The 26,408-nt window shown below is 42.6% G+C and overlaps 1 protein-coding gene across 2 annotated transcripts; it reads right to left on the bottom strand.

The window, feature by feature from the left end:
* Positions 1-11,257: 11,257 nt before the first annotated feature.
* On the bottom strand, positions 11,258-26,047 carry ptbp2b (polypyrimidine tract binding protein 2b). 2 transcript variants are annotated; one of them, XM_056256978.1, is made up of 15 exons: positions 25,913-26,047; positions 25,201-25,231; positions 24,921-24,981; positions 20,017-20,189; positions 19,685-19,828; positions 19,417-19,578; positions 19,189-19,299; positions 18,660-18,858; positions 18,264-18,323; positions 17,489-17,604; positions 13,128-13,161; positions 12,489-12,581; positions 12,189-12,405; positions 11,783-11,860; positions 11,258-11,703 (listed from the first exon to the last, which is right to left on the bottom strand). In XM_056256978.1, exons 1-15 carry the CDS (start codon positions 25,918-25,920, stop codon positions 11,574-11,576), a joined length of 1,617 nt encoding a protein of 538 aa, XP_056112953.1. In that variant the 5' UTR covers positions 25,921-26,047; the 3' UTR covers positions 11,258-11,573. The 2 variants fall into 2 exon arrangements, with proteins under 2 accessions (XP_056112953.1, XP_056112955.1); XM_056256980.1 differs by lacking the exon at positions 18,264-18,323.
* Between the last annotated feature and the right edge of the window lie 361 nt (positions 26,048-26,408).

Raw genomic sequence — 26,408 nt, forward strand, 5'->3', positions numbered from 1 at the left:
TCGCATTACGTGAACTCGAAAACCATCACTTCTATTCACAAACAAATAATTTAGACTAGTTTTGTGAAACAGATAAAGCGATTCAAAAGAAATGATTCTATGAAGAATAAAAAAAACGGAAAAGCAGGGCAGTGGCATGCAAAAATTTGTTCTGTGTGAACGGCCCCTTTAAATGCATTCTGTTACAAAAAGCTAGACTTCAGAGTTATATCACATGAGTTTTGGTACTTTTTTTTCAGCTTCCCAGCTAACAAAATTATATTTTTTGCTAACGTTCCCATTATGAAAACATTATTTTCAATGTTCTCTGAACATTCAAAACGTCGGAACATTAACCTCTGAACATTACGGACACTGCAACGGGATTTGAGGTCACTCACTGCGGTGTCTTTTTATAAAAATCAACATATAAAAAATAATAAATTAAGTAAACCTATAGAATATACTCCACTTTACTGCAAAATGTGCATTATTTTAATTTAGCCAAGAGGTCAAGCCGTGGTTTATCAATCTTCTAATTGGTCACACGTCTTCACAAATTTGCAGCTCAGAATTCATCAAACTTAAACTTTGGAATGCGCCGAAATATGAAACTTCTTCGCATGAGCTTCTGTTTCAGGTCTCCAGCATTCGTATGGAAGTCAATGGAACAAAAGGTGTAGTGTAACAGCCCCAGTCCTCATACATTCTCCTTATAATGAAAATAGTTGCCAAGATATTCTTCAAAAATATTCACAATTTGTGTTTCATTGAAGAAAGCCAAACAGCTTTAGAACAATGTGAAATTTGACTGAATGTTCCTTCTTGTCTAAACAATTGCATTAAGAGCAGGAGCTGTAGGTTTTCTTCAAGGTTACTCTGCATACTGAACTTCACAGCTGGTATATGCCCCAAATCACATTAGAGGATACAAACCTTGGAGAAAGAGCATGATTGTCAAACTGACACACATTACAGGAAGTGATTAAAGGGAAAATAGAGTAATATATGGAGATCGGTTGGAGATATATTTAATATATGGAGAACCATGGAGTCTGTTGACATTTGGGTCATAATTACGCTATGCTAATTAAATCTGCTGAGTGTCAGAGAGCTGTTTAATAATTCAAACCCAGTGCAACCTCTAATACCAATGCCAATTTCCCAAAGTAAAGACAGTGGAATGATCATACTTGTCTCTCCTAAATATTTAATCTCCTTGGGAAATCATTTTGACCTACAAAGACTAAGGAAGGGCAAAACAATGACACTATTTCTGTACTTACAGTGGAGAATCGGCTCTGAACCAGACAGTCACACACTCTCACAGTACATCTGAAGACTCCTATTTAGCACTGCGTGAAGTCTCAATATAGCCTTCCACAATTATGCTACAATTACATCAGTTGTTGAAGGAAAACAGATCAATTGGCAAGTCAAATAATGCAAGGAGTTTTTGTTGGTCTTTGAACTGACCTGTATTGGGCTCTACAGCTTGTTTTCTAAGAGAAGAATGTTCATGGCAGTCTTTTCTCAGAGCGGAGAGAAACAGCAGTTCTTTTCGCCAGGCATGAACAGTATTAAAGGCTACGTGGAGAGTTACAGATGGCCTTGCAACAACACAATGAGCAGAGTGGGCTTGAATTGCTCAGGGGAGCTTTGACATCCAGAATATTCGCAACACAATAACAAGATCCCAAAGCTTCAGGAAAAAGCCTGAGCTGCAGAGCAGGCTGGTTAGGTTCAAATTAGCACATTCAAAAGAGCACTTTTTTTCAACTTAAAAATACATTTTAATTGGAAAATGTTTAGTATTTAGTCTTCAGCCTTCGATATTTTAATTTTGCAAAATCTTGATTTTGAAGAATCTTGATTCTCTCATTTTGAAGGCTTTTGAACTAGTAAATGAAAGCAAATGCCAAAAAAGGGTGCTTATGCACCATAATATGGTTATGGGCCACTTCAATTCAGTACAGCAATTTGTCTAAACCAGTGGTTCTCAACCACGGAGCGGGCCTGCAGGGTAGCTTAGCTTAAATGTGTTTTAATTTATTAATTATTACAAAATATTAATTCAACTCAAAATTAAATTGCTAATCAAAATCAAGATGTAAACTGAAATTTCATAATTTCAATATTTCCCCCACTCTGTGGCTTGGTTACACAGACAGATATTAGATTAAGCCAGGATTAGAATTTAGTTCAATTAGGACATTTAAGTAGCTTTTATAAACGTGCCTTAGAAAAAAAAAATACTTGTGTGCATCTTGAGACAAAACAATGGCACCAACATATTTTAAGATGTCAGTGCAAGTTGCTTTAAATGAAAACATCTCATACATGCATTTTAGTCTGGATTATTTACATGCATTAAGCCTTGTCTGTAGCCTGGGAAAACCCAGACAACTTCCGGCAAATTGAGATTTGCTCTGAAAGTTAGGCTGCCGAAATCTCCACTCAAACCACTACTCCCTAACCCCTATGTAGGGGGTAGGGAGTAGAGCACTATATAGTGAGCTCACCAGCATAATAGAAACACCACTTTCGGACACTACTCGATCATCTCTCCGCGCCGTTGATTAAACGCGCCATCATCTATCAGCTGATGCTGAGCCAGCTCTGGGCTAAATAGATTTTTTTTAATTTTTTTTATATTACATTATATTGAGCTTATTTCTCCAAAATTGTAAAATTAAAAGTCATTTCTGCCCGTTTCTGTTATAATGCGTTACTCCACACATGATTATAACTTATAAACATAAATAAAATGAATACACATATTTTATATATTTTCATTTTCGCACCACACCGTTTTCTCTTGCCTGTCGACATTAGGGGAAAAAAAAACAGATCTACGTTATCAAATATCTTGCTCATAATACTCTTAATAAAACAGCTTTTAGACTCTGTGGAGATGCCACTCAATATTTATCTTTTTTGTTTGTTTGTTCTCGTGATTCAGAAGATTTTGCGGATTAGCAAAAGAAACAGGATTTCTAGACACAGAAAACGACGTGCTGTTCTCTTACGAGAGTATCTCTCGTACTGCGTAATAGCTTTACGCTAGGGGAAAAACTCTTTTCCACGAGATATTGAAGCCAAAAATTATCCTTAATTTTTTATTAATGTAAAACGCTTTGCAGCAGCAAGCAGACATAGGCGAAACAGCTCGCGCGCCTATTGGTTGCTCTTGCGGCAAATGCAGCAGCCTATCGAGAGAGACTCTGCGTGACGTAATGACCAATGGGGGCAATTCGCGCCCATATCGTCACGTCCCGCCAGAAAGGGTCTTTTTAAAGATGCCATCCTGTGGCTCGTGCCGCGCCCCGCTCAGCGACGGAGACCGGCACGTCATCTGTGTTTCCTGCCTGGGTGAGGATCACGCGGCTCTCGCGCTCGCTGACGGCGGATGCCCTCATTGCGAGCTTTTGCCTATGGTGACTCTGAGGACTCGCCTGGCATCATTCTCCGAGCCTTCACCACAGCCCGCCGTGGTGCCGCGCCGCAAGCAGCGCCGCGCCCAGCGCGCTCCCGAGCTTTCTCCAGCCCGCCAAAGCTCGCCGGTTCGCCCGCCGGCTTCGCTCGAGTCGCTCACTGACGGACAACGGCCGCCGCCTGCCGCCGCGTCCGTCCACGAGTTCGACGAACCCACCGAGGCGTGTTCTGGCATCCGATAGCGAGGATTGGGCGAGCTCCGTGGACCTCCCCTCCGCTAGCGTTTCCCGCCAGACCACTGGTAAGAGAACCGGCATTGAGACTGAGCTGATGCGTCTGCTCTCTCAGGCCGTGGAAAGCATCGGCCTCGATTGGGAGGCGCCCGCACAACCGCCGCGCAACAGGCGAGCTCTGTGGACCTCCGCCTTCTGTCCGCGAGTCGTCAAGGAAACGGGCCAGCATCAAGACCGCGAGCCCTAAAACTGCGGCTAGCTTTCTTTACGTTATAAGAAATCTACCCCGCCCCCCATGGGCGTGCGTCACCGGAAAATGAGAAAAGAGTGTGTTTTAGTCCCCGCCGAGGCCGGACTAATCTCCATTTCTCAAACATTTCTCAGCTCCTAGTTTGAGCGGCTGAAAATGTCATTATTGCAGCAATGAGCCTGTTGTATAACACGCACACCTGCATACAAACGCCGACACACACAAAACTGTGATGACGCTCTCTTATCTGCTTGCGCTAGTGCAGTTCTCCCTGTGGCCCAGTGGCGGAACCCGAAGCTTTCACGCGAGAGACCCGTGTTCGATCCCGGCTCTCGCAGCAGATAAAAGTTTAGTCTCGCCGCGGCCAGACTTCCACCGAAACTTTTCGCTCGTTCAGTTCCAGAAAATGCGACTGTTCCAGTGTATTTTGCAGTAAACAAGCTGGTACCACGGCCCGCTTGCCTGCACATAAAGGCCGTTTCCACGGCGACCCAGAAAAATCATGTAATCATTGTATTTCTGGTTTTCCGGCCACAGCCGATGGTGTTATAAGTGTAATAAAATGCTCACAGCCCAGTGTTCATTTCTACACACAAACACAGCCCGCCACGGTACAGGGCTCGCACAAATGAAATCAACGCATGTCAATTGTGCATTAAATGTAGTGAATGGGCCCACAACCCAGTGCCCACAAACACTACCACGGTTTCTGTAAAACGAAACCAACACAAGTCTTCCTAGCCTCCTAGGAAATCGACGGTGTTTCAGTCTCGCCGTGGCCAGACTTCCACTGAAATTTTCGCTCGTTCAGTTCCAGAAAATGTGACTGTTCCAGTGTATTTTGCAGTAAGCAAGCCAGTATCATGCCCGCTTGCCTGCACACAAATGCTGTTCCCACGGCGACCCAGATAAATCACATAAATGGTGTATTTTCTGGTATTCCGGCCACAGCCGATGGTGTTATGAGTGTATTGAAAATGCCTACAACCCAGGGCTCATTTCTACACACAAACACAGCCCGCAAAAATGCAGGGCTCGCACAAACAAAATCGCCTCATGTCGATTGTGCACTAAATGTAGTGAATGTGCCTACATCTCAGTGCCCACAAACACAACACACCACATGTCCCACGGGTTCTGTGAAAACGAAACCAACACGCATTCAGTCAGCTCAGGCCGACGGTGTTTTTCAGTGCAGTAAATGTGCCCGCTGTCCTGCGCCCACATTCACTCACAGACATGTTAAGCCCCACGGGGCTCGCCCCGCTCTCTCTCCCTCAGCAAACTGCTATAAGGGTTTTGAGCGCGGCCAGGCTGCCCGCCGCGATCGGCGCGCCCCCCGCCTCACACACTGTAAACACAGTGTCTGCGTTACAGCACGCCAGAGCTCTCTTGCCGTCACTATGTCTCGGCCAGAGCCCAGATCTCATTCTACCCCTAACTATTCACGCGAAAGTGTGGGCACAGCTTCCTGGGGTATCAGAATGGGTGCTGAACACTATAAAAAGAGGCTATTCGCTACAGTTCGCTCGACGTCCCCGCCGTTATACGGCGCGCGTCGAGACGACGGTGGAAAACGAAGTATCTCATCTACTTCGAGCCGAGATAGCGAAACTACTGAGCAAAGGTGCTATAGAACCTTTATCTCAAGCTCAGAGCAAAGGGGGCCTACACAGCAGATATTTTCTGGTACCGAAAAAAGATGGAGGTCTCAGACCCATTTTAGATCTGCGACAGCTGAACAGAGCGCTTGTGAAGCGCCAGTTCAGAATGCTTACGACCAGGAAAATCCTCGCGCAAGTGCGCCACGGGGACTGGTTTATGTCAATAGATCTGAAAGACGCCTATTTCCAAATACAAATAGCGTCCCATCACAGGCGATTCTTGAGATTCGCTTTTGAGGGCCAGGCATATCAATACACAGTCCTGCCGTTCGGCCTGTCCCTAGCACCTCGTACATTCACGAAGTGCATGGACGCGGCGCTCGCACCCCTGAGACTTCAGGGCATGCGAGTCCTGAACTACTTGGACGATTGGCTGATTCTAGCTCGATCACGATCGGAGCTCATAGAACACAGGGCCGCATTACTCGAGCACCTCGAGGAGCTGGGCCTCACAGTCAATTGGGCGAAGAGCTCACTGTCTCCCAGTCAGAAAATGTCCTTTTCTGGGAACAGTGTTAGACTCGCTATCCATGACGGCACGCCTGTCACCAGAGCGCGGACTAAATATTCAGCGCGTCGCGAAATCCTTCCGCCACGGCTCGATAGTTCAGCTCAAACGGTTTAAGAAAATGCTGGGGCTGATGGCTGGGGTTGATTTTGGGGCTGATTTTGCTCCTACACATAAACTGCTTGGAGATGATAGCAGTCGACAAAGCGCTACGGCGTTTTTGTCCCCAGGTAACAGGCCACCACGTCTTGGTCCGGTCGGACAACATGTCAGTGGTGGCATACATAAAAAGCCAGGGCGGCGTCAGGTCACGAAACCTTCACAGGCTGACGGAACGCCTCCTGGTCTGGGCTCAACACGGCCTGCTCTCACTGAGAGCAGCGCACGTGCCTGGTCACCTGAATGTGGGACCAGACAGACTGTCCAGGAACAATGTTCCAGCAGGGGAATGGTCGCTGCACCCGCAGACGGTCCAGCTGCTGTGGAAAACGTTCGGCAGAGCACAGGTGGACCTATTCGTGTCCCACGAAAACGCTCATTGCCCGGAGTTTTTCTCGAAAAGCAAGGACGCGCTGGCTCATGTTTGGCCCCGCTGCCCCCTATATGCTTTTCCTCCTGTCTCGCTCCTGCCTCAGGTGTTGGAACGAATCAGGGAGAACGGTTGCCCAGTGCTGCTCGTAGCTCCGCTCTGGGCAAACCAGACGTGGTTCCCTGCCCTGATGCAGCTGACCAGCACTGCCCCATGGCCTGTACCATTGAGGAGGGACCTCCTCTCTCAGGCGGAGGGCTCGATTTGGCACCCTCGCCCGGAGTTGTGGTCCCTGCACGCATGGGCCATCAACGGGTACCCGCTAGCCTCCCAGATGGAGTGTTAAACACGATCGCGCAGGCTAGAGCTCCGTCTACCAGGCGGCTCTACTCCTCGAAATGGTCTGTTTTCTCTGCATGGTGTCAAGCCCAGAGCTTTTCACCTGTGGAATGCGGGGTTTCGGAAGTGCTTCCTTCCTTCAAGAGCTACTGGATAAGGGCAGGACCCCATCCACGCTCAAAGTATATGTGGCGGCCATAGCAACGTTTGCAAAACCGGTGTCTGGCCAGTCGCTGGGGAAAAACGACTTAGTTGTGCGTTTCCTTAGGGGAGCTCGGAGGCTGAACCCTCCCAGGCCCCCTTCAGTCCCGACGTGGGACCTTTCCACGGTCCTGGAGGCCATGAAAGGCGCCCCGTTCGAGCCAATCCAGCTGGTGGACATGAAACACCTGTCGTTCAAAACAGTGTTTCTCATGGCTCTCGCTTCAGTGAAGCGCATAGGGGACTTGCAGGCGCTTTCAGTAAGCGCGTCGTGTATGGAGTTTGGGCCTAATGACTCGAAGGTCATTCTCAAACCTAAGCACGGGTATGTCCCGAAATCCCTCAATACACCGTTTCGGGCCCAGGTAATTTCCCTGTCCGCCCTTCCGGTTCTCAGTGAGGAGGAGGACGCGAGTCTCCTTTGCCCCGTCAGGGCATTGAGAGCTTATGTGTCACGCTCGTCTATTTTCAGACAGACGGAGCAGCTTTTCGTTTTGTTTGGCGGGCGTTCCAAGGGACTCGCCGCCTCAAAACAGAGCCTATCCAGATGGATAGTGGATGCCATTGCGCTCGCTTACTCTGCAAAGGGCCTACAGTGCCCCTTGGGTGTCAGAGCGCACTCCACGAGAGGCGTGGCCTCTTCGTGGGCTTGGTCGAGCGGGGTTTCCCTGCAAGATATCTGTACGGCCGCGGGCTGGGCCTCGCCGTCTACATTTATAAAATACTATAACCTGGAGGTACCCGCCTTACAAGCTAAGCTTTTGGCGGTCTAAAATTCAGTGCTATCTGCCCCGCTGTGCGGCCCAGATGCTGAGTTTACTGCAGCCCCATGAGTGTTGACACACGTATGGCCACCCAGATCAGGCTGAAAGCTTTTACCCTGGCTGCGCGTTTTATTGTCATATGATAGCCCCGCTGGGTGCTTTTTTATAGGGAATGACGCTTCCAGCCTCTCTTCCTCCACTCTATGTGAGTTTATGGTGCACTACATGAGCCCTGGGCTTCGGCCCTTGGGACTTTGGTGTTGGATCCCTGTACGCACGGCGTGTTGCATTGTGTTCCCCTAGCGTAAAGCTATTACGCAGTACGAGAGATACTCTCGTAAGAGAACGTACTCGGTTACTAACGTAACCTCGGTTCTCTCTAGAGAGGGAACGAGTACTGCGTATCTTGCCGTGCTTGGAATACGCTCTGGTTCGCTTCAGCGATAAAAAACAGCTTGTACCAGCCTAACGAGCATATTTATAGGGTGAGACCACGCCCTTTCTGGCGGGACGTGACGATATGGGCGCGAATTGCCCCCATTGGTCATTACGTCACGCAGAGTCTCTCTCGATAGGCTGCTGCATTTGCCGCAAGAGCAACCAATAGGCACGCGAGCTGTTTCGCCTATGTCTGCTTGCTGCTGCAAAGCGTTTTACATTAATAAAAAATTAAGGATAATTTTTGGCTTCAATATCTCGGGGAAAAGAGTTTTTCCCCTAGCGTAAAGCTATTACGCAGTACTCGTTCCCTCTCTAGAGAGAACCGAGGTTACGTTAGTAACCGAGTACGTTCTTGCTACGCTAGCGAGACGCCGTCAAATTGTAAGTTAAAGATGAAGATGATGCTGATAGGTCTTTTACGATCAGCGCAATGCATGATGGTATGTAGGGCTTGGGTTAGTGACCATCGGTTGTACGCTACTTTTCAAAATGCATTCTGGTATACATTGAGTGGACTATATAGGGTAGGCCTATAATAATCATCACTATACATTCAGACAGCACTACAAAATGGCGAGCTCACTATATAGTCCACTATATAGTGAGTAGTGGGAGATTTCGGACACAGCCTTAGTCTGGCAAAGAGCTCATTCAAGCCCATTTCCAATCCGTCGAAATCGAGGCACCAATCAGAAGCGTTGGGGCGGGCTTTACACGATGACGACAGCGCTGGGATTTTGAAGCAGATTTTGTAGCCTACCTACATTACAAAGATGGATGCCGCCGTCGAACATCACTCGTTCGAATCAGCTATCGCGTCTGTTTTAAGCGATTTAAACGTTTCCTTTTTGTTAAAAACCGAGCAAAGAACAACACTCGGAGATGTTTCTGCCGCTCTGCATACGTCATCTCCTTCATCGCTCTGATTGGTTTTAGGTCTATCCGCGACGTCCGTTGGTGACGCCCCTCTGGAAATGATTTGTCTATGACGCTTTGCCAGACCATAACTCAGTTACAACTGAGAATGGTCTGGTTTAAACCAGGCTACCTTGTCTGTGAAACTGAGGGTACAACTACTGTTTTGAAGAACAAAATGAATCGTGCTTAATTTAATATATCAATACTACCTAGTTTGAAAACAAGCAGCTTTGTCAATTGCAGAAAAAACACCAGAACTTGGTTTGATCCTTTGGAAAAAAAAAGTTTAAGAAACTACTGGGTGTAAAGACACACATTACTTTTCTAGTTTTGGCTCAATGTTTTTTAAGGCCAATGACATTTGCCAAAAACAGCCTTATCACACTGTTCTACATAGCAAAATCCAAAATATTCAGATTTCATGATGCCAAGTAACCTATCCTAGAGGCAACACAACCCCATTACGCTAAATCTCCTTCAAGATAGACTGTAGAAAAAGCATTGTACTCTGAAAGCTTTTTCTATAAAAAAGACGCCATGCTTAACAAAACAGAAACACTCTCCCAGAGAGATTCTGGCACTGCATTACTTTACTGTTTATACCAGTTCACAAAAACGGTGCAAGCTGCAATTTTTTTACCTTGCGCCTTAGCTTAAATCAGTGCCAGATGATTGTCCTTTCTCCAGCAGACAACCAATTGCTTCAACGCACAATCAGCACACGTTGAAAGGCTGGATACGGCAAGCAACTTTTTTCCCGTTTAACTACATGCAAACACACGGGTATCAATCTGAAACCCCAACACCCTGCTCTCAGAGATTATAGCCACACTGATATGCAGTTTAATTTTGCAAAGTCAAAAGTGGACAGAGAGATTTGGAGATAAGCATGAGGAAATAGAGAATGACAGAGGACACATGACAACAGGTTGGCAAAGTTATTACTGCAAATAAAGTCGAAGATTGCAGTTTTAACGTTTTACTTCCAGGGTGTATTGACTTCCAGTATTTTTATAATGAGGCAAGCTAGTTTTTTTTCAACCGTAGACAGAGTGCATCAGAGAAAATGAGCAAAGTGTGATACAAAGGACAGTAGAGGAAGAGAAAGAGACAGCAGAGAGGCAGAGGTGAATGTAGAGCGAGAAGAGTTTATTCAGCATGCTACAGGATAAAAGCACAACACCACACCACAGGGACCGTTAAGCACAAGCTTGGTAGAAAAATTAACTTTTAATTGTGCCGCATCTATACTGGACTTTACATTCCTACAGATGTAAAAACTCAATTCATGTAGAAAATGTACAGAACGCCCCCCTCCCCTTTCCACAACCTAAACCACAAAAAAAACACGGCATTTTTCAGTAGATTTAGTGAGCGACTCACACAATTACAATCACAGACAATTAAGGATCATTTGTATGAGTGATGTCTGTTGGAAAGTCTGATTTTGTTTTTTTCTCCATTACTAAAAATATTCCAGAGGTAAAACCATGTGTACAATGCAGAATAAAGTAAGACTAAAGGCACATTTACTTTGGTCCCAACAGTCCCTACATTAATGAGACATCACAACATCAAACATGGTCTATCTGACACATGCAACTGCTGAGATCCATCAGCACATGCTCTTGGTTTTCTTCTAAAAATGGGTAACAGAATTCACTGAAGCAAAAGTGAGTGAGAAATATCAAAGCAGGTACTATACGTCACACACTATGCTCCCCACTGTCATTGTTTTGTTTACCACAGGTTTCAATCACAAAAAGTACCTTGGGTGCCTGATCAAAGAAAAAGAGAAAAAAACTACAAATGCACAAGATAATTTACAACTTGGGAGTATATTCAATCAAATGAAATTAGGTTCAATTCAACAGACCATAAAAAATGTAGCTTTTACCTTTGAATCAAAGCAAGCCGACTAGCTTTCAGAGCTAGAAAATTGTTAAAAAAATGACATGGTGAGGACACAAGAGCTAAGTAAACTATCACTTTCAAAACAACAAAGCAAAGTGATTGTAAAGGTTAAAAAAAAATCATCACGCACAAAGTACCTCTATAATCTGTAATGACAGGAACAAAAAGATGACGCTATTTTGCTAAGTAAGGCACATTTTTGTCAATCCATCCTAAAATAGAATAACAGCTGGCCAAACAAATAATAGCAGGAGCAGATACAGAACGAGTGTTCCTTTAACAGGCCATTCTCATTGAAGTGTTTGATATGGTGTTAAGGAATGACTGGTAAAATTGAATTCAACTTGAGGCTCCTGGGCGGGGGGTGAAAGGAAAGGTGACATAGCATCAGGGAATCCTCAGATGGTGGACTTTGAGAAGGACACCCTCAGGCGGTGACCACGGCCCATGTCGTAGTTGTGAAGGTCGATGAGAGCCTGAATCGCCTCCTCCACCGTGGACATCTGCAGCAGAGCCATTTTGCGATCTCTAGAAGGGAAAAACAAACATGGCAGTCAAAGCGATGACTATGCATGAACAGCTGAGAAATGAAATGCAGTGTTCTTACTGGAAAAACTTGAACGCCTTCACTGTACCGCCGGAGTTTGAGAAGAGCAGTCGTAAATCCTCCTCTGTCACATTATCACTGGAGGGGAAACAAGCAGTTATTAGCATTTCCTCAGAGTAAATGGTAAAATGTTATTATGATGCATGAACCAATAAAAAGAAAAACAAATTTTCCTTAGTAGCCACATTTTAATCTCAGACTTGAACTGAAAAACACTGCAAGGGATTAATTGAAAAAGATGGTCAGCAGTTGGTCAAAGATTTATGATGCCAGAACAATACACAACATGCATTAATACAATGACAAAACCTACAGAAAAATCACCATTCCCATTCATTAGGACTGTACAAGTCTGCAAAGCCGGCAGATCTTCAGTAATAGGAAGACAGTTCTCCTGCATACTCACGGTATGTTAGAGAGATGAAGTGTAGCTGAAGGGGGGAAGATGTTCTGGAAGTTCTTAGACCCAGGCTTCTTGAAGCGATGCAGTGGAGAGCTGGTGAAGTCCTTGGTCAGGCCCTGATCATCTAAACCCTCCCTAGGCAGCTGTACTGTCTGGTGCTTGGAGAGGGTCACACGAATGATCTTGCCATACATCTTCTGCCCATTCAGATGGCTCATGGCTAGATCACGAAGACACGGATGTGCGCCATGAAATAAGCACATTACATGGTGTTAATCACAAAAAAACTGCGCATCAGCTTACCTAACTGGGCTTGGTTTCCATCAGACATCTGGATTAGAGCACTGTCCTTCTTATTGTACAGGATCTTCACGCGCTGCACATCACCGTAGACACCTTCGGTTAAGCGACGGGCAGATGGAAGAGGGAGGGAAGGAGGGAGGAGGAGAGGAGTGAACCAGGAAGGACAAGTTAGTGCTTCAGAAGCTCCGGTTCTGACATGAAAGGTGAAGATGATGGTACAAATCTTCCAAATTATCTACACCAAAGAGTCCAAAACAGTTTTTTCTAACAGACACAACACATTTTGATACGCCCTCCAAAAACAAGCTCATGTGATATGGGAAAGTTAAAATCAAAAGCCTACATGCAAAATAATCAACCATGCATTAATATAAGCTGTACATGAAGAGAGACAGATAGAGCAAGATAGAGACAGAGGCTTCGAAAGCCAAGGATAAAAAAAAAAAAAAAAAAAAAATACTATTTCATTTGAAATTTGGCATAATAGAACTAAAATTAAACTGGAAAACTAGGAAACTGTTGATAGACTAGTGGCAGATTATTAACTAACCCTTAAATGGTAAATGAAAGAGAAAAAACAACTGAAATGAAATTAACAATAGATAAACAAAAAGAGGTAGATTGCTAACGATAACATACCGAAGAGGGTAAACAGACTTTGGGGCGTAACCATCTTTAGAAGGAGAGAAGAGCAAGCAGCATAAGACAGGAAGAGAGAAGAGTCGAGGTAGAGCGGAGATGAACAGATCATCCATAACGGAGGGTGGTTTCCCGTAGAATGGTGAGGTGGTCATGGAGCATGGGTCAAGGCAGTTAATTGGGACAAGTCGGTCCGAGAAGGAACATTTGTTTTGGTTCAGGCACAAAGCATGAATGGGTGGAGGGCGGGGAGACAGGATTGCAGGAGAGAAAGGGCCAACCAATCACAGAGGAGTCAGAAGAGGAGAGGAGAGGAAAAAAGGAGGGGTTGGAAGCAGCGTGGGATAAAAGGGAGAAAAAAATACACAAAAGGAAAATAAGTTGGAGGAGGGGGGGGGGGGGGGGGGGGGGGACAAAAATAATATACAGGTCAGTACATAGGAAATGCAGGAGTTTGGTCAGAAAATGGCAGGGTTCTCTTTTTTCTTTTGCTTCCCCCGACTATGTTTAACAGTGCCAAACGTAGTCACCCGAGACCGAACGTGGGCAGGGCACATTTACTCAAGCTAACTGCAGCACAGAAACGCTGAGAGGAGGACAAAGCATGCAGAGCAAGTGGAAGGCTTTGGTATGAGAAAGCATTAAGAAACAATAACCAAACAAAACAGCAGCCTATGGTTGTAAAGGGGGAGGGGCCATGCAGCGGGTAGGCATGAAAACCACCTTGCAGAGTTATGGCATCAATAGAGAGCACGTCATGTCGAAAACTCCACAAACCCACAAGTGTTTGGGAAAACAAAAAACCATGATGGGGAAATTACTGAGACACTTCAAAAAAGACAGAAATCAAAGTGAGAGAGAGAGAGAGAGTGAGAGAAATGAGAGAGGCGGGTGGGGCTACCACATTTCATACCAACTTTGAATAGCTTAGAGAGAGGCAGTGGAGCATCAGGAGAGGAAGAGAGAGATACAGCTTAGAGAGAAAAGACAGTTAGATATTACTTCCAGACAGAGCGCTCGTGAAAAGGTGCGAGAGAGAGAGAGAGGAGAGGGGGAGAGATAAAGAGAGAGGAGAGACAGTGATCAAAATTTGCACAGAGGAGAGACTGCAGAGAGACCCTCCATTTTGACGAAAACCTTACTGAGAATGCTTTCAGTATATTTCTGCAAGTATAAATTTCACAATAGAGAACAAAGAGCTACAGGTTTCAATTCATTTACTACTCGCTATCAATTCTCTACTAACTGCAAATATACTGAAATAACATTGAACGTAATATATGAAATACACTGAGGATGGAAATGAGAGACAGGTCAATCTGAATTCAAGACAAAGTCACCTGCTTATTGTTTATTGTGTGTGACTGAACATATCATTCTGAATCTACTGCACATTAGAAAAGTGACTGAAATGACTTTGACATCAGCTTCAAAACATCCAGCAAGAGAGCAAAGTCAACATGGGAATGTGATTACAGTGGTTTGGGGATAATAAAGGAAGCCCTGGATTGTATTAAAAATGTATTTAGTAGGACTGGGTATTGTCACTGATTTTTTTTTCATAAGGTGCACAGAGACAAACACACTACAGGCCTAACTCATTAACAATTAGCATGTGCCTTGTTAATAGGAGACGTGACAAATAAACGCAATTACATATGTTATGTGTGTTAAGTAGACCTTATGCGCCTGAGAAACAAGCACATAGCCATCTTTAAAAGTACGTGTTTGGACTTGCATTTGTGAGGTAGCTCTGTATATTTCTATGGCGTCGCTGTCAGCGAGTAATTAGCTGGTGAAGTGGATTTACTTATTGTAGAGTTTACGAAAGTTATCAAGAGCATTGTAATGTTTGAATCGGATGTCATAACAAGTGTCAGTAGATTTTAAAACAAACAGTTCATTAATAAATCAGTAGGATCTTACCAGAAGACAGAACACAATGAGCACAGCGCTGAAATGGGGCAGGGGTACATAATGTTTATATGTGCACTAACTTGGATGGGTTAAATGCAGAGGACAAATTCAGAGTATGGAATTTGTCATGTCACGTTACTTTCTTTCAGACTAGATGGAATCATAGTCTGAAGATAAAAAAGTCTGTGCCCATCATACACTATGATTTTTCTGTGAAATCTGACTGCCCAAAGTCTGCAGACTGGCACTAACTTTCTAGGGTGTAAGTCTCTTCAGAAAAATTTGATTAAACTGCTCTGTTAATAGGGGTTATTTGTATTATTATTTTATAATAGTTTTGGTTGCATTGACTTTCAATAGATAGACAAATGAAAAGAGCAGGGCTCTAAACTGCGACTAAATAGCTCGGCCCAAAAGACAGAGCAGCACGAGTTAGAGTGAATGCGTTCGCTTACCGACAGGTCCTGATCAAGACAACCACTAAACAGCGCAGAGATCCAGTGAGAAGCGTTCAAGTTCTGCGCAGAGTTCTCCTACACAAACCACTAATGACTAGGGCTGGGCAAAAAAATTGATTTTCCGATTAATCGTTTTTTGTTTTTTTTATGTGGTCGATTCAAAATCAATTCTCAAAGGCCAGGAATCTTTTCATATTTATTTATCTATCACCCAAAAGCCAGTATTAGTTTTCCTACACTGTTAATTGGCTTGCAGCTTCCACGTTACAGCTAATGCTATGAGATTTTATGTTTGTTTTATCTTAAACATAAAATAACCTGATCCTGTTCGATCAAGGCATGCGACTGTTCTGACTTGTCTAATTTTCAGCATCAATTTTTTCATCTTGCATCAAAATCCTGTATATTCATTGCATGCATTTTAAATATAGAGTTGGATTCTGTTTTAATGTACCCCAAGTGTACCTAGAATAAAAAAAGTTTAATATACAGGTTTGTGGCTCTTAATTTTCGTTTTATTAATTAATCACTTGTAATCTTATGTTCACTGTTCTTTTTTTATAAATATAGGATTTGTATTAAATCTATATTCATTGAGTCGAATCGGAAATCGAATTTAGAATCAAAATCGAATTAAGAACTTGCAAATCGATATCGAATCGGAACATCTGAATCGATAGCCAGGCGAACTAATGTCTCTGTGATTTAAACTAGTTTAGAGCCAGATAAAACAGCGCTTACTGTACTTCCTCAAAAACACTGATGCAGAAAATCGAAATTGTACAACAACGATCCAGTGAGAAAGCTTTGCAACCCACAAATGACAAACATTTACCATGGATTTACTATAGTAACACTAACTGTAAACATGGTATTGTGGCAGAAATATGGGATAATCATGACAAATTTTATTATAATATTATTATTATGTAGACATGTACTAAAGAAGTAATGGAATATAATTAGTTTTTTGTTTTGTTATTAGGATATATCAATTGTTTGCATTTATATTTATACTAAATGTGTTTAGGCTATTATAACAAATATAAAAACCATAGTTACTTTTTGCATGGTAGTAAGGTGCTATGCATGGTTTTACCTCTGGCTATCATGATCTACAAATGTATGATATGATACCATAAAAGACCCATTTTAATCAGAGTTCTAACTCGGTCAGAATATTTAGATTTTACCCTATAAAAATGAGGATACAATTTTTACAGATGTTTTTTGCAAATGAAAAATTAATTTACACCTTACACCTCAAGCTACTGTCAGCTAAAATTACTGTAAAATGTGCATTTCCAAGAAACAAAGAGGGTGCCATTATCTGTAGAGAGTGGCTACTGCTCACAAATGTTAGTCTAGATCCCTAAGAGAGAAAATTAAACATGTCTTCATTTGTGTTCTGAAAAGTAACAAAAGTATTATGGGTTTGGAATGACATGATATAATATTATATCATAATATTTTGGGCCATTACAGGTTAATGAAAGATTTGGAACGAAACACTGAAAGCACAAAATGTGTCAGGTACCTGTAGATGTTTAAAAAAAATTCACTTAGGCACTGAAAATAAGCATGCATTGAAAGCATCATGGGGTTTACTGATATCGGATCTTTCAATTGAAAAACTAGATTAATATGAAAAATCTGTATTTTCACCCAGCCCTAGTACTTACTGGAAAAATATCTTCAAATTAAACAACTTTGAAAATGTTTATGACATCACCAAGAATCCCTCTTTTTTATGTTGTGATCTTGCAACACAGCGTTTCAAGTATGTCAACACTGCTCTGCTGCTAAATGTCATGAAGGTGATGTTGAGGGACCCTTAAACTAAAAATAACTCAAACAGATGAGGACTGAACATATACAACCTGAGACATACAGTGCACTGGTGACCTGACTGACACAATGAGAAGACTGTGAACAAAGAGAGTAGGGATATGTTTGTGTGAGGGTGTTCTGTGGAGGTGTACTGACCTCATCGTTGAGGTTGCTGACCAGGAGCACTCCGCCAGGTGTCGAATGTCCGGACAGCGCCACCCTCCCTGCAGCTGCCGCCGCCGCCGCCGCTGCACTCAGAGGACTAATGGCCCCTACAGAGAGAAAGAAGAAGAGAGGAAAGACCGTGTCAGACCACATAACCAAGAAGAGCCAACGGCTCAGCATCTCAGCTAGATCTGCCCTGTGGCCATGCATTCTAACTCTCTGCACCCAACGCACCAAGCACATCCAGTTACCCAGCCAACACCACACACCTCGGGCAAACCCACATCCCAGAGTCAATATCTGCCGCCAAGCAGATCGCTATCTGAACCGATTTCACACAGACTGGCGCTCTGGAGCAATATCCGAAAACGAAATTGCTTTTTGGGCCCCTTCTGCTTGCTGTAGTTAGCCGCTCGATAGGCCGTACTCTGCTTTAGCTAAAGGGAACTTGTGTTTGGCAGTTTGGATTGCCAGTCTGTCTGAAATACGGGCCCCTAATTAGTGTGTGTCAATCTATTGCGTCAGGCCCATAATGCAGAATGGAAGGGCTTATTGTTGCAGCTTCAGATTTATGCTTTGACAAATAGCGACACTGTTTATGAATACTGCATGTCAAGTCAGGACAAATGGTTGGGGTGGTTTCAACATGAAAGCCCTGCCAATTCTGACAGCACTGGAAAAGTCCCTGTCCTTCAGAGGGAAGAGCGCATTCAAGTAGGGTTAGAAAATCAAAAGGATAAAGGAAAGTAAATGGAAGCATAGGTACCTAGAGAAGATGGAAACCCTCCACCACTAGAGTAGGAAGTTACCATTCCAGAGGGAGTACCTAAGGAGAACGTGTACAGTCAAAGTCTTACGGGATCAAACACAGACTGGGGGCCGTGGAAGCGGCATAAACGTAAAGCAACGTTTTTGAATGGCACATCAATTAGACGGGATTGCATTTCAGGCACCATTGACCCATTTTCCACAAAGAACTAGAAAACTCTCATGATTCACAATAGAGGGGAAGCATTCACACCTCTACCCTGCTCTGAAACTAAAGCTAAGCAGACAGGAGATGATGATGCATGTCAGAGAATGACAGGGAAGATGGGTCTTAAAAGGTGTGATTGAGCAACGTTTGCGTTAGAGGCACACATGAGAGCCGTTTCTAACATACCGAGCAGGGAGGTGGAATCTTTGCTGAGAGCGGCGGCCACAGACGGGTCCACAGGTGGTTGGCCATCTCCTGCGGGCAGCTCGGGACGGGTATAATCCCTGCTTTTGTCGTTGTTGTATTTTACGTTCAGGTTGACCAGCTTGGAGAAGTCAATGCGCAAAGTGCAGCAGGAGTTGTATATGTTCTGGCCATCCAAAGACTTTAATGAAAGAGAGATGGAGGATGAGAGAGAGACAGTGCACCACGTTTGTTATTCTATGACAAGGGTGAAAAGGGATAAGAATAATTACATCCAGCGCATATTGTAGGGCCCTGGCTAAAAGTAATAAAAACGCTCCTCTACAAGTAATGACAACTGCAGTCATTTCATCACATAACTGAAAGAAAGGTACTAAACCAACATATGACTGGATCATAATTTGCCTGTGGCCATAACCATTACATTAAAAATCTCATAACAGTGCTTTGGCACATCATTACACATTTATGGAGTTTGCGGTGGTTTCAATCCTCCTCTTCGTCCACTCACCAGTTTGGCCTGCTGGGCATTTACGGGGTCACTGAACTGCAGAAGAGCTTGGAACTGATTATTTTTGGTGAATGTGATTATCTTCATGACGGTTCCAAACTTGGAGAAGATCTAAGAGAGATCAGGGCAAAGTCATGTTAATTCAGAGGCATGAGAGTGTAAAAATACATTTGGCTTGTGTTTTTAACTGCAGTTTATTCCAGATGGATGCCTGCTGTGGGCAGTGACCTGTTGGAGGACGTCCAGAGTGACTGGGTAGAACATGTTGTCGATGATTATTCGGAGTACTGGGCTGGGGGCAGGTGTTAACACACTCTCACCGGCCATGTCCGAGCTTGGAGAGCCGCCCTCCTGGACTGCCGACACCGCCTGCAGCACGGCCTGAGCTCGCTTCAGAAGGAAACCAAGGGAACAGATTAGGACAGGAGCAATGCCAGTTACACACTTCTGTTGCTGCCATATTTTAGTTATGAAACATTAAAACGTGTTTTCAAACCTGGTTGAGCGCACTGTCAGTCTTGAGCTCTTTGTGGTTGGAGTACTGAATGAACACTGGGACATTCCGCACTTGAGGTGTAACAGCTGTGTAGTAGTTCACCATGGTAACAGCTGCTTCCTCTGTTCCCAGCTCCAAAAATGCCTAATTGTGGGAAAGTGTTCAAAATGAAGAAACGGGTGTTTTCCTTAAATGGCTGAGCAAAAACTTTGTTCATTCAATTTAAAAGCAGCTTCTAGCAAGCCATTTTAAACAGTAAACTGAATTTCAGAAGATCTCTCAACAGGAGCTGGGTTTAATGTTCCTCACCACCACCACCACTCATCACATACCTGATTTTTGCCTTTAAGCATCAGGATATTAGTGACCTTTCCAAAGGGCAATCCCAGGGCGATGACCTCCGTCTCGGAAACCTCATTGGGGAGTTTCCGAATATGAATGACTCTAGACGGTGGGCTATCCATGCTGTCCTCCACCCTCAGTTTCTTAGTGTCACCTCCATTAGCTGTCAAAAAATCAGAAATACAGCTGCACTCCAAAAGCTGGCTTCAGGTTTATATGACATTTAATAAAAAAGACCATTTGAACTATATATTATTTGGCAATAACTGGGGAAATTATCGAAAAATACAGACCATTCGAGATCATCTGCTGTAAGCAATATGGTATTTCCCATATTCTGTTTGTATTTCATTGATAAGTGAAAATGTGGTAAACAGGTGACATCTGTATACCACCTAAAGTCCATTCACACAGGATTTGTTCTTGTATTTTGCTTGCACTCCTTATAATTTTTGACCTATGTATGTGTCAGGTGAAAGTTATTGGCCATTTTACTATCCCTTGCTGTTTTTCAGCATCTCACACAATGAGCATCATGTTTTGAAGACAGCAGGTCAAGTGAAAAGTAGTTTTAAAAGTACATTGCATCTCACGTTCATCTTAAGTTTTTGTCTTAATTTCTTTGCGTTCCATGATCTAATTATTTATAATAGAACACACCATGAATAAATGCCCCGTTCTGTCAGAGAGTTTTCACATACAAACTCTTACTATAGTTGGCTAGTGAAATAACAATGCTCGTTGTATTCTGAGTTGAGACCTATCTGATGTACAGTATGTAGGTCTCCATGAAATCTGTTTTATTTTTTCCCCAAATTCCGTATTATTTATATACAAATTCCATTTTTTATGTTTTAATTTTTCTGCCTTCAGTTTTTTTCGACTTCATTTTAATAGTTAAATTAAATTTTGATAATCAAAAAGCATGTGTAATTAATTGAAATCACGAAACCTATACAATTTAACATAAATTTATTATAGGGTGAGGGTCCTATGAAATAAGTTAATTTTTTTTCTCAAATTATGTTTTATTTTTACCAAATTGTTCAAATTCAAGTTTTCTGGATTCCATTTTAATGGTTTAATTCAATTTGAATAACCAAAAAGCATCTCTAATTAAATTCATAAAAACAACTACATGTATTAAAATAAAAAATAAATAAAAAATCTATGAAATTTCTTTCTCCCCCCCAGAAATTCTATGATTCTGTGATTCCGTTCACGTTTTCCTCATCGCGGAAATCATAGGGCCCCACGTATGTCACGTGTATATACACTCACCGGCCACTTTATTAGGTACACCTGTCCAACTGCTCGTTAACACTTAATTTCTAAGCAGCCAATCACATGGCGGCAACTCAGTGCATTTAGGCATGTAGACATGGTCAAGACAATCTCCTGCAGTTCAAACCGAGCATCAGTATGGGGAAGAAAGGTGATTTGAGTGACTTTGAACGTGGCATGATTGTTGGTGCCAGAAGGGCTGGTCTGAGTATTTCAGAAACTGCTAATCTACTGGGATTTTCACGCACAACCATCTCTAGGGTTTACAGAGAATGGTCCGAAAAAGAAAAAACATCCAGTGAGCGGCAGTTCTGTGGGCGGAAATGCCTTGTTGATGCCAGAGGTCAGAGGAGAATGGCCAGACTGGTTCGAGCTGATAGAAGGGCAACAGTGACTGAAATAACCACTCGTTACAACCGAGGTATGCAGCAAAGCATTTGTGAAGCCACAACACGCACAACCTTGAGGCGGATGGGCTACAACAGCAGAAGACTCCACCGGGTACCACTCATCTCCACTACAAATAGGAAAAAGAGGCTACAATTTGCAAGAGCTCACCAAAATTGAACAGTTGAAGACTGGAAAAATGTTGCCTGGTCTGATGAGTCTCGATTTCTGTTGAGACATTCAGATGTTAGAGTCAGAATTTGGCGTAAACAGAATGAGAACATGGAACCATCATGCCTTGTTACCACTGTGCAGGCTGGTGGTGGTGGTGTAATGGTGTGGGGGATGTTTTCCTGGCACACTTTAGGCCCCTTAGTGCCAATTGGGCATCGTTTAAATGCCACGGCCTACCTGAGCATTGTTTCTGACCATGTCCATCCCTTTATGGCCACCATGTACCCATCCTCTGATGGCTACTTCCACCATGTCACAAAGCTCTAATCATTTCAAATTGGTTTCTTGAACATGACAATGAGTTCACTGTACTAAAATGGCCTCCACAGTCACCAGATCTCAACCCAATAGAGCATCTTTGGGATGTGGTGGAACGGGAGATTCGCATCATGGATGTGCAGCCGACAAATCTGCGGCAACTGTGTGATGCCATCATGTCAATATGGACCAAACTCCCTGAGGAATGCTTCCAGCACCTTGTTGAATCTATGCCACGAAGAATTGAGGCAGTTCTGAAGGCAAAAGGGGGTCCAACCCGTTACTAGCATGGGGTACCTAATAAAGTGGCCGGTGAGTGTATTTTGTATCATTTGTATGTTGCACAGTCATATTATAATTATATATCATTATGATCATTATTTCATTTATTATAAAATGAAAATGTATAATTCCTCAGCAAATTTAAAAAAGTCTGTTAAGAGTTATGTCCATTATAAAGTCCAGAGGCGGGATTCACATTTAGAAAATAAAAATAAAATAGCAGTTAAGTAAAAAGTTAAGAACATTTGTACTCCCAAAAAATAATTCTTTAAGGAGTAGTTCACTTTTGAACGCTTACGAGCTTTATAATGGCAGTGGATTGCAACCAACAGATTGAAGCAAAAAAAAAAAAGTGAGCAGTGTGGAGTTTATGATGGATGGATGCACTTTTTTGAGCTTCAATCTGTTGGTTGCATTCCACTGCCATTATAAAGCTTGGAAGAGCCAGGATATTTTTTAATATAACTCCGATTGTATTCGTCTGAAAGAAGAAAGTCATATACACCTAGGATGGCTTGAGGGGGAGTCAATAATGGGGTAATTTTCATTTTAAAGTGAACTAATCTTTTAAGAATGTTCGTGTTTTTCTTATCATTGTTCTTTAGACAAAACTTAATTCAAATTCTGGTGAAGAAGGTTCTTAAAAATCATTTGTAAATAAATTCTTAAAGTTAGGATAACTGGCAACTTGCCGTATATACCCAAAGGGTAAGATTTTTAATAAATGTATTGGTTTGTTTTATATATTAAACAGTACAAGATCATAAAACTTGCAACTTTTAATAAATACTCTATAGTATACTACAGTATTTAACTTAGGCCTAGATCTTTTTTTTTAAACCCATTAACATCCCTAACGGAGTTGGCCACTGCTGAAACGGCCTCTGCTGCTCTTTCCCCACGCACGCCGCTTACATTGGGCCATGATACAGTTATCCAACCTCCCAAGAGCCGCGTTTTCACTGTCGGGACCATAAGCGAGTGTGCTAGTGTGTGCCAGAGCCAGACGCGTTTCCACTGTCACTTCCCGGGCTTGATCGTGGCTCCTCAGGGCCAACGGCAAGGAGTTTTTGGCCCGTCAAATACCTTGGTCCAAAGCAGGCCAACTTGGGAGTGGTTATGGACAAAGGCGAAGTTTATCCGAGTCAGGATTGGTCAGCACCGCTGCTCATTTCCCATGTTTTCATATCAGGCTACCAGCTAACCTCAATATTCAAGACATTTTAAACAATTTTCAGCTCAAAACAAGTTTGAAATAACTTCCAATTGAGATCTGATGGGGATTCTGATCAAGTAGAAATATATTTATATGTGATGCTAAAGGCTAATAATGAATCTTAAGAATTTTCATAACTTCTCTTAAGAAGATTTTTGCCAATCCAGCCCCAGATTCTAAGAGGCTGTTTACACCTGGCCACTTCATGCGTTTTCTCAGATCGGATAGCTATCTGATTTATCAAAACGATTCCATTTACACCTGGTCATATAAATGTGTTTTTGCGAAACGGATATAAATCCGATCTTCAATTCCCGCACTATATGCAGATTTAATGGAGTGCACGTCACCGAAAGCAACAATAAGCTATGCAATATAAGCTGCATTTTATTGATCATCAGCTAAATTTTTTAAATCAAAGACCGCAATAAGGAGCGGCAACAGCCTGGTAAGATAATTTCGTTTCATTAGCTACTTTTAATGAAGATGATTGTGTGTTAAGCGTCTGCGGCTTACTTTCACTTTCATTTGCGATAGTTTGCACGTTGGCTTAATGAATAGATGCTCAGCTGCAGTGAAGCGTGTTGCAGTAGCGTCGTCATATATCTGACTATAACATGACATATAGCCTATATAACACGCTCACACGTTTATTTTTTAGCATTTTTGGGAGGAGTAACATTTACATATGTGGTTTCAACAACCAGTTGCATTTACACTTGTCCAGTTTCATCTGGAATGTGGCCCAGACCTCCTCCTGAAGTGGTTTGAGCGATCGGATTCAAATCCGTCTCGAATGCGTTTCGGTGGGCATTTACACCTGGTCGTTTCCGATCTGAGAAAACGCATGAAGTGGCCAGGTGTAAACAGCCCCTAAATGACTGCCTCTGGAATGGTAACAGAATTATTTTTTAGCAAGTGAGTGGTATTAGGTAATGGCCACACCAGTAGAAAGAGTTAAACATAAAAAAGTGCAATTTTCAGTTATCAGCTGATTTATTAAGATGGAATCTGCCAATTTGTTTCACATTTCCTGTGCTGATTTTGCAAAACAAATATCAGTGGGATTGTGCAGAATGGATTTAGATGTCATTTGTTTATAAAATACTCTAATAAATCATTACATTTTTGTTGCTGTGTGTATATTTTACGAAACCTTGCCAGGTATATTATGTAAATATTTTATAAAAGCATTTTTTTACACAATAGCTGATGTCCGTTTATTTCTCTTACCAGTGACTGAAGAGTTTGGACTGTTGTAGAGACTGCCAGACAGCAATTCATCTGAGCTTCTCTAGAAAGACACAGATGTACACTGCAAATTCAGTAAATCGTTCAAATGATTAAAATATAGTATTAACTCATATAATTGTTATTTGTATCTATTGTTCACATTAGAGATCAACCCAAGATAATATGGTCCTCTGCGGGTTTACTCTCTCAGATTTGTTTTGATAAATTCTGTAACCCCTCCCCCCTCCCTTCGTGGCAAAAAGTGGCAAAAACCACTTACCTTCACACCAACTGCAACATCGCTTGCAATGCTGAAGGGAGAAAACAGAAAAAGTACGATACATTTTTGCCGTTTGATCTGTTACAGTTTCACTTAATCAAATACACATCATGTCACAACTGAACACAAGATAATGTCATTGGTACAATCATTTTTCATTTGCAACTATTAACGTTACAGTAACAGTACAACATAAAACAATTTAATGCGGACAGTAGTATTGGCAGCAGTTTGTTATAATAAGCCGAATAAAGCTCACAAAAAAAATACTTGTGCGCCGTTTTATAGTAATATTCATTAACTACACATTTATATTCAGCTCGCGGATGGAGTGAGTGACCGTTACATTCAAACAAAGGGAATCGGACGCGCCCGCACGCGCAACAGCAGTACCGTTAGCCGTGGAGCTAAACTACATTACATGTCCCTGTTGATCATATAACACGAATCATTTTATAGACTGATATTAAATGACTCGGAATGTTATTTGATTTTCTGTGCATACATATTGCATCTATTTAGCGATACCATTTGATCTGCGGAGCTAGCGCGCATTTGTTATTATTAGCCAATGTTGCCTGTGATGCATCACCAGTCTGCGTGAGCGGCCTTGTCAGAACGCAAAAGATTGCGACTAACCTTGCTTCAAAGCGATCTAAAGATACTCTGAAAATGACATATTTCACATAATCTGTAAACAACGCAGTCTTACCCGTCCATTGCAGGGAAAACGTTCTTCACAGTATGATACTGATCGCAGGAGCAGAGAGCCTTCGACACACGCTCGGAACTAGTATGCAAAATAGAGAAGAGTCAGTTATTCACGGAATCACCCGAGCACAGCCGAGACACCGCCGAACCGACGAGCAGACGCTCACAGCGATCTGGATTACATTAAAAGTTCATCATCAAAACGACAAAAAAAATCAAAAAAAATAATTAGAGGGTTTTTTTGCAGCACAGACAGCTGCATCATCATTAACCGGGGCTCCCGTTGTTATGAAAACCCTAGAAATACGATATATAATTATTAAAATTTGTTATTTCCAGGCTTTAAAATATGGACATTTAATCATTTATAATACTATTATGTGAAAGTCATGGACATTTCATTAGTGAATCTACATTTCTGCTCCTGCCTTTTGTTGTAGCCTATCAGGCATAATTTATTATAAAACAGTATAGCCTATGTTTTATGTTTTAAAACA

The sequence above is a fragment of the Rhinichthys klamathensis genome, unplaced genomic scaffold (assembly GCF_029890125.1).
Source record: "Rhinichthys klamathensis goyatoka isolate OS25496 unplaced genomic scaffold, OSU_Roscu_1.1 h1tg000134l_1, whole genome shotgun sequence".
Classification (NCBI taxonomy): Eukaryota; Metazoa; Chordata; class Actinopteri; order Cypriniformes; family Leuciscidae; genus Rhinichthys; species Rhinichthys klamathensis.

What these genes read in the sequence shown, in the direction of transcription:
- ptbp2b (XM_056256978.1), bottom strand. An exon ending in AAGTCTGTTTACCCTCTTCG is followed by an intron (nt 12,582 to 13,127) that starts GTATGTTATCGT and finishes GCTTAACCGAAG; the next exon opens with GTGTCTACGGTGATGTGCAG. An exon ending in TGGAAACCAAGCCCAGTTAG is followed by an intron (nt 12,406 to 12,488) that starts GTAAGCTGATGC and finishes TTCGTGATCTAG; the next exon opens with CCATGAGCCATCTGAATGGG.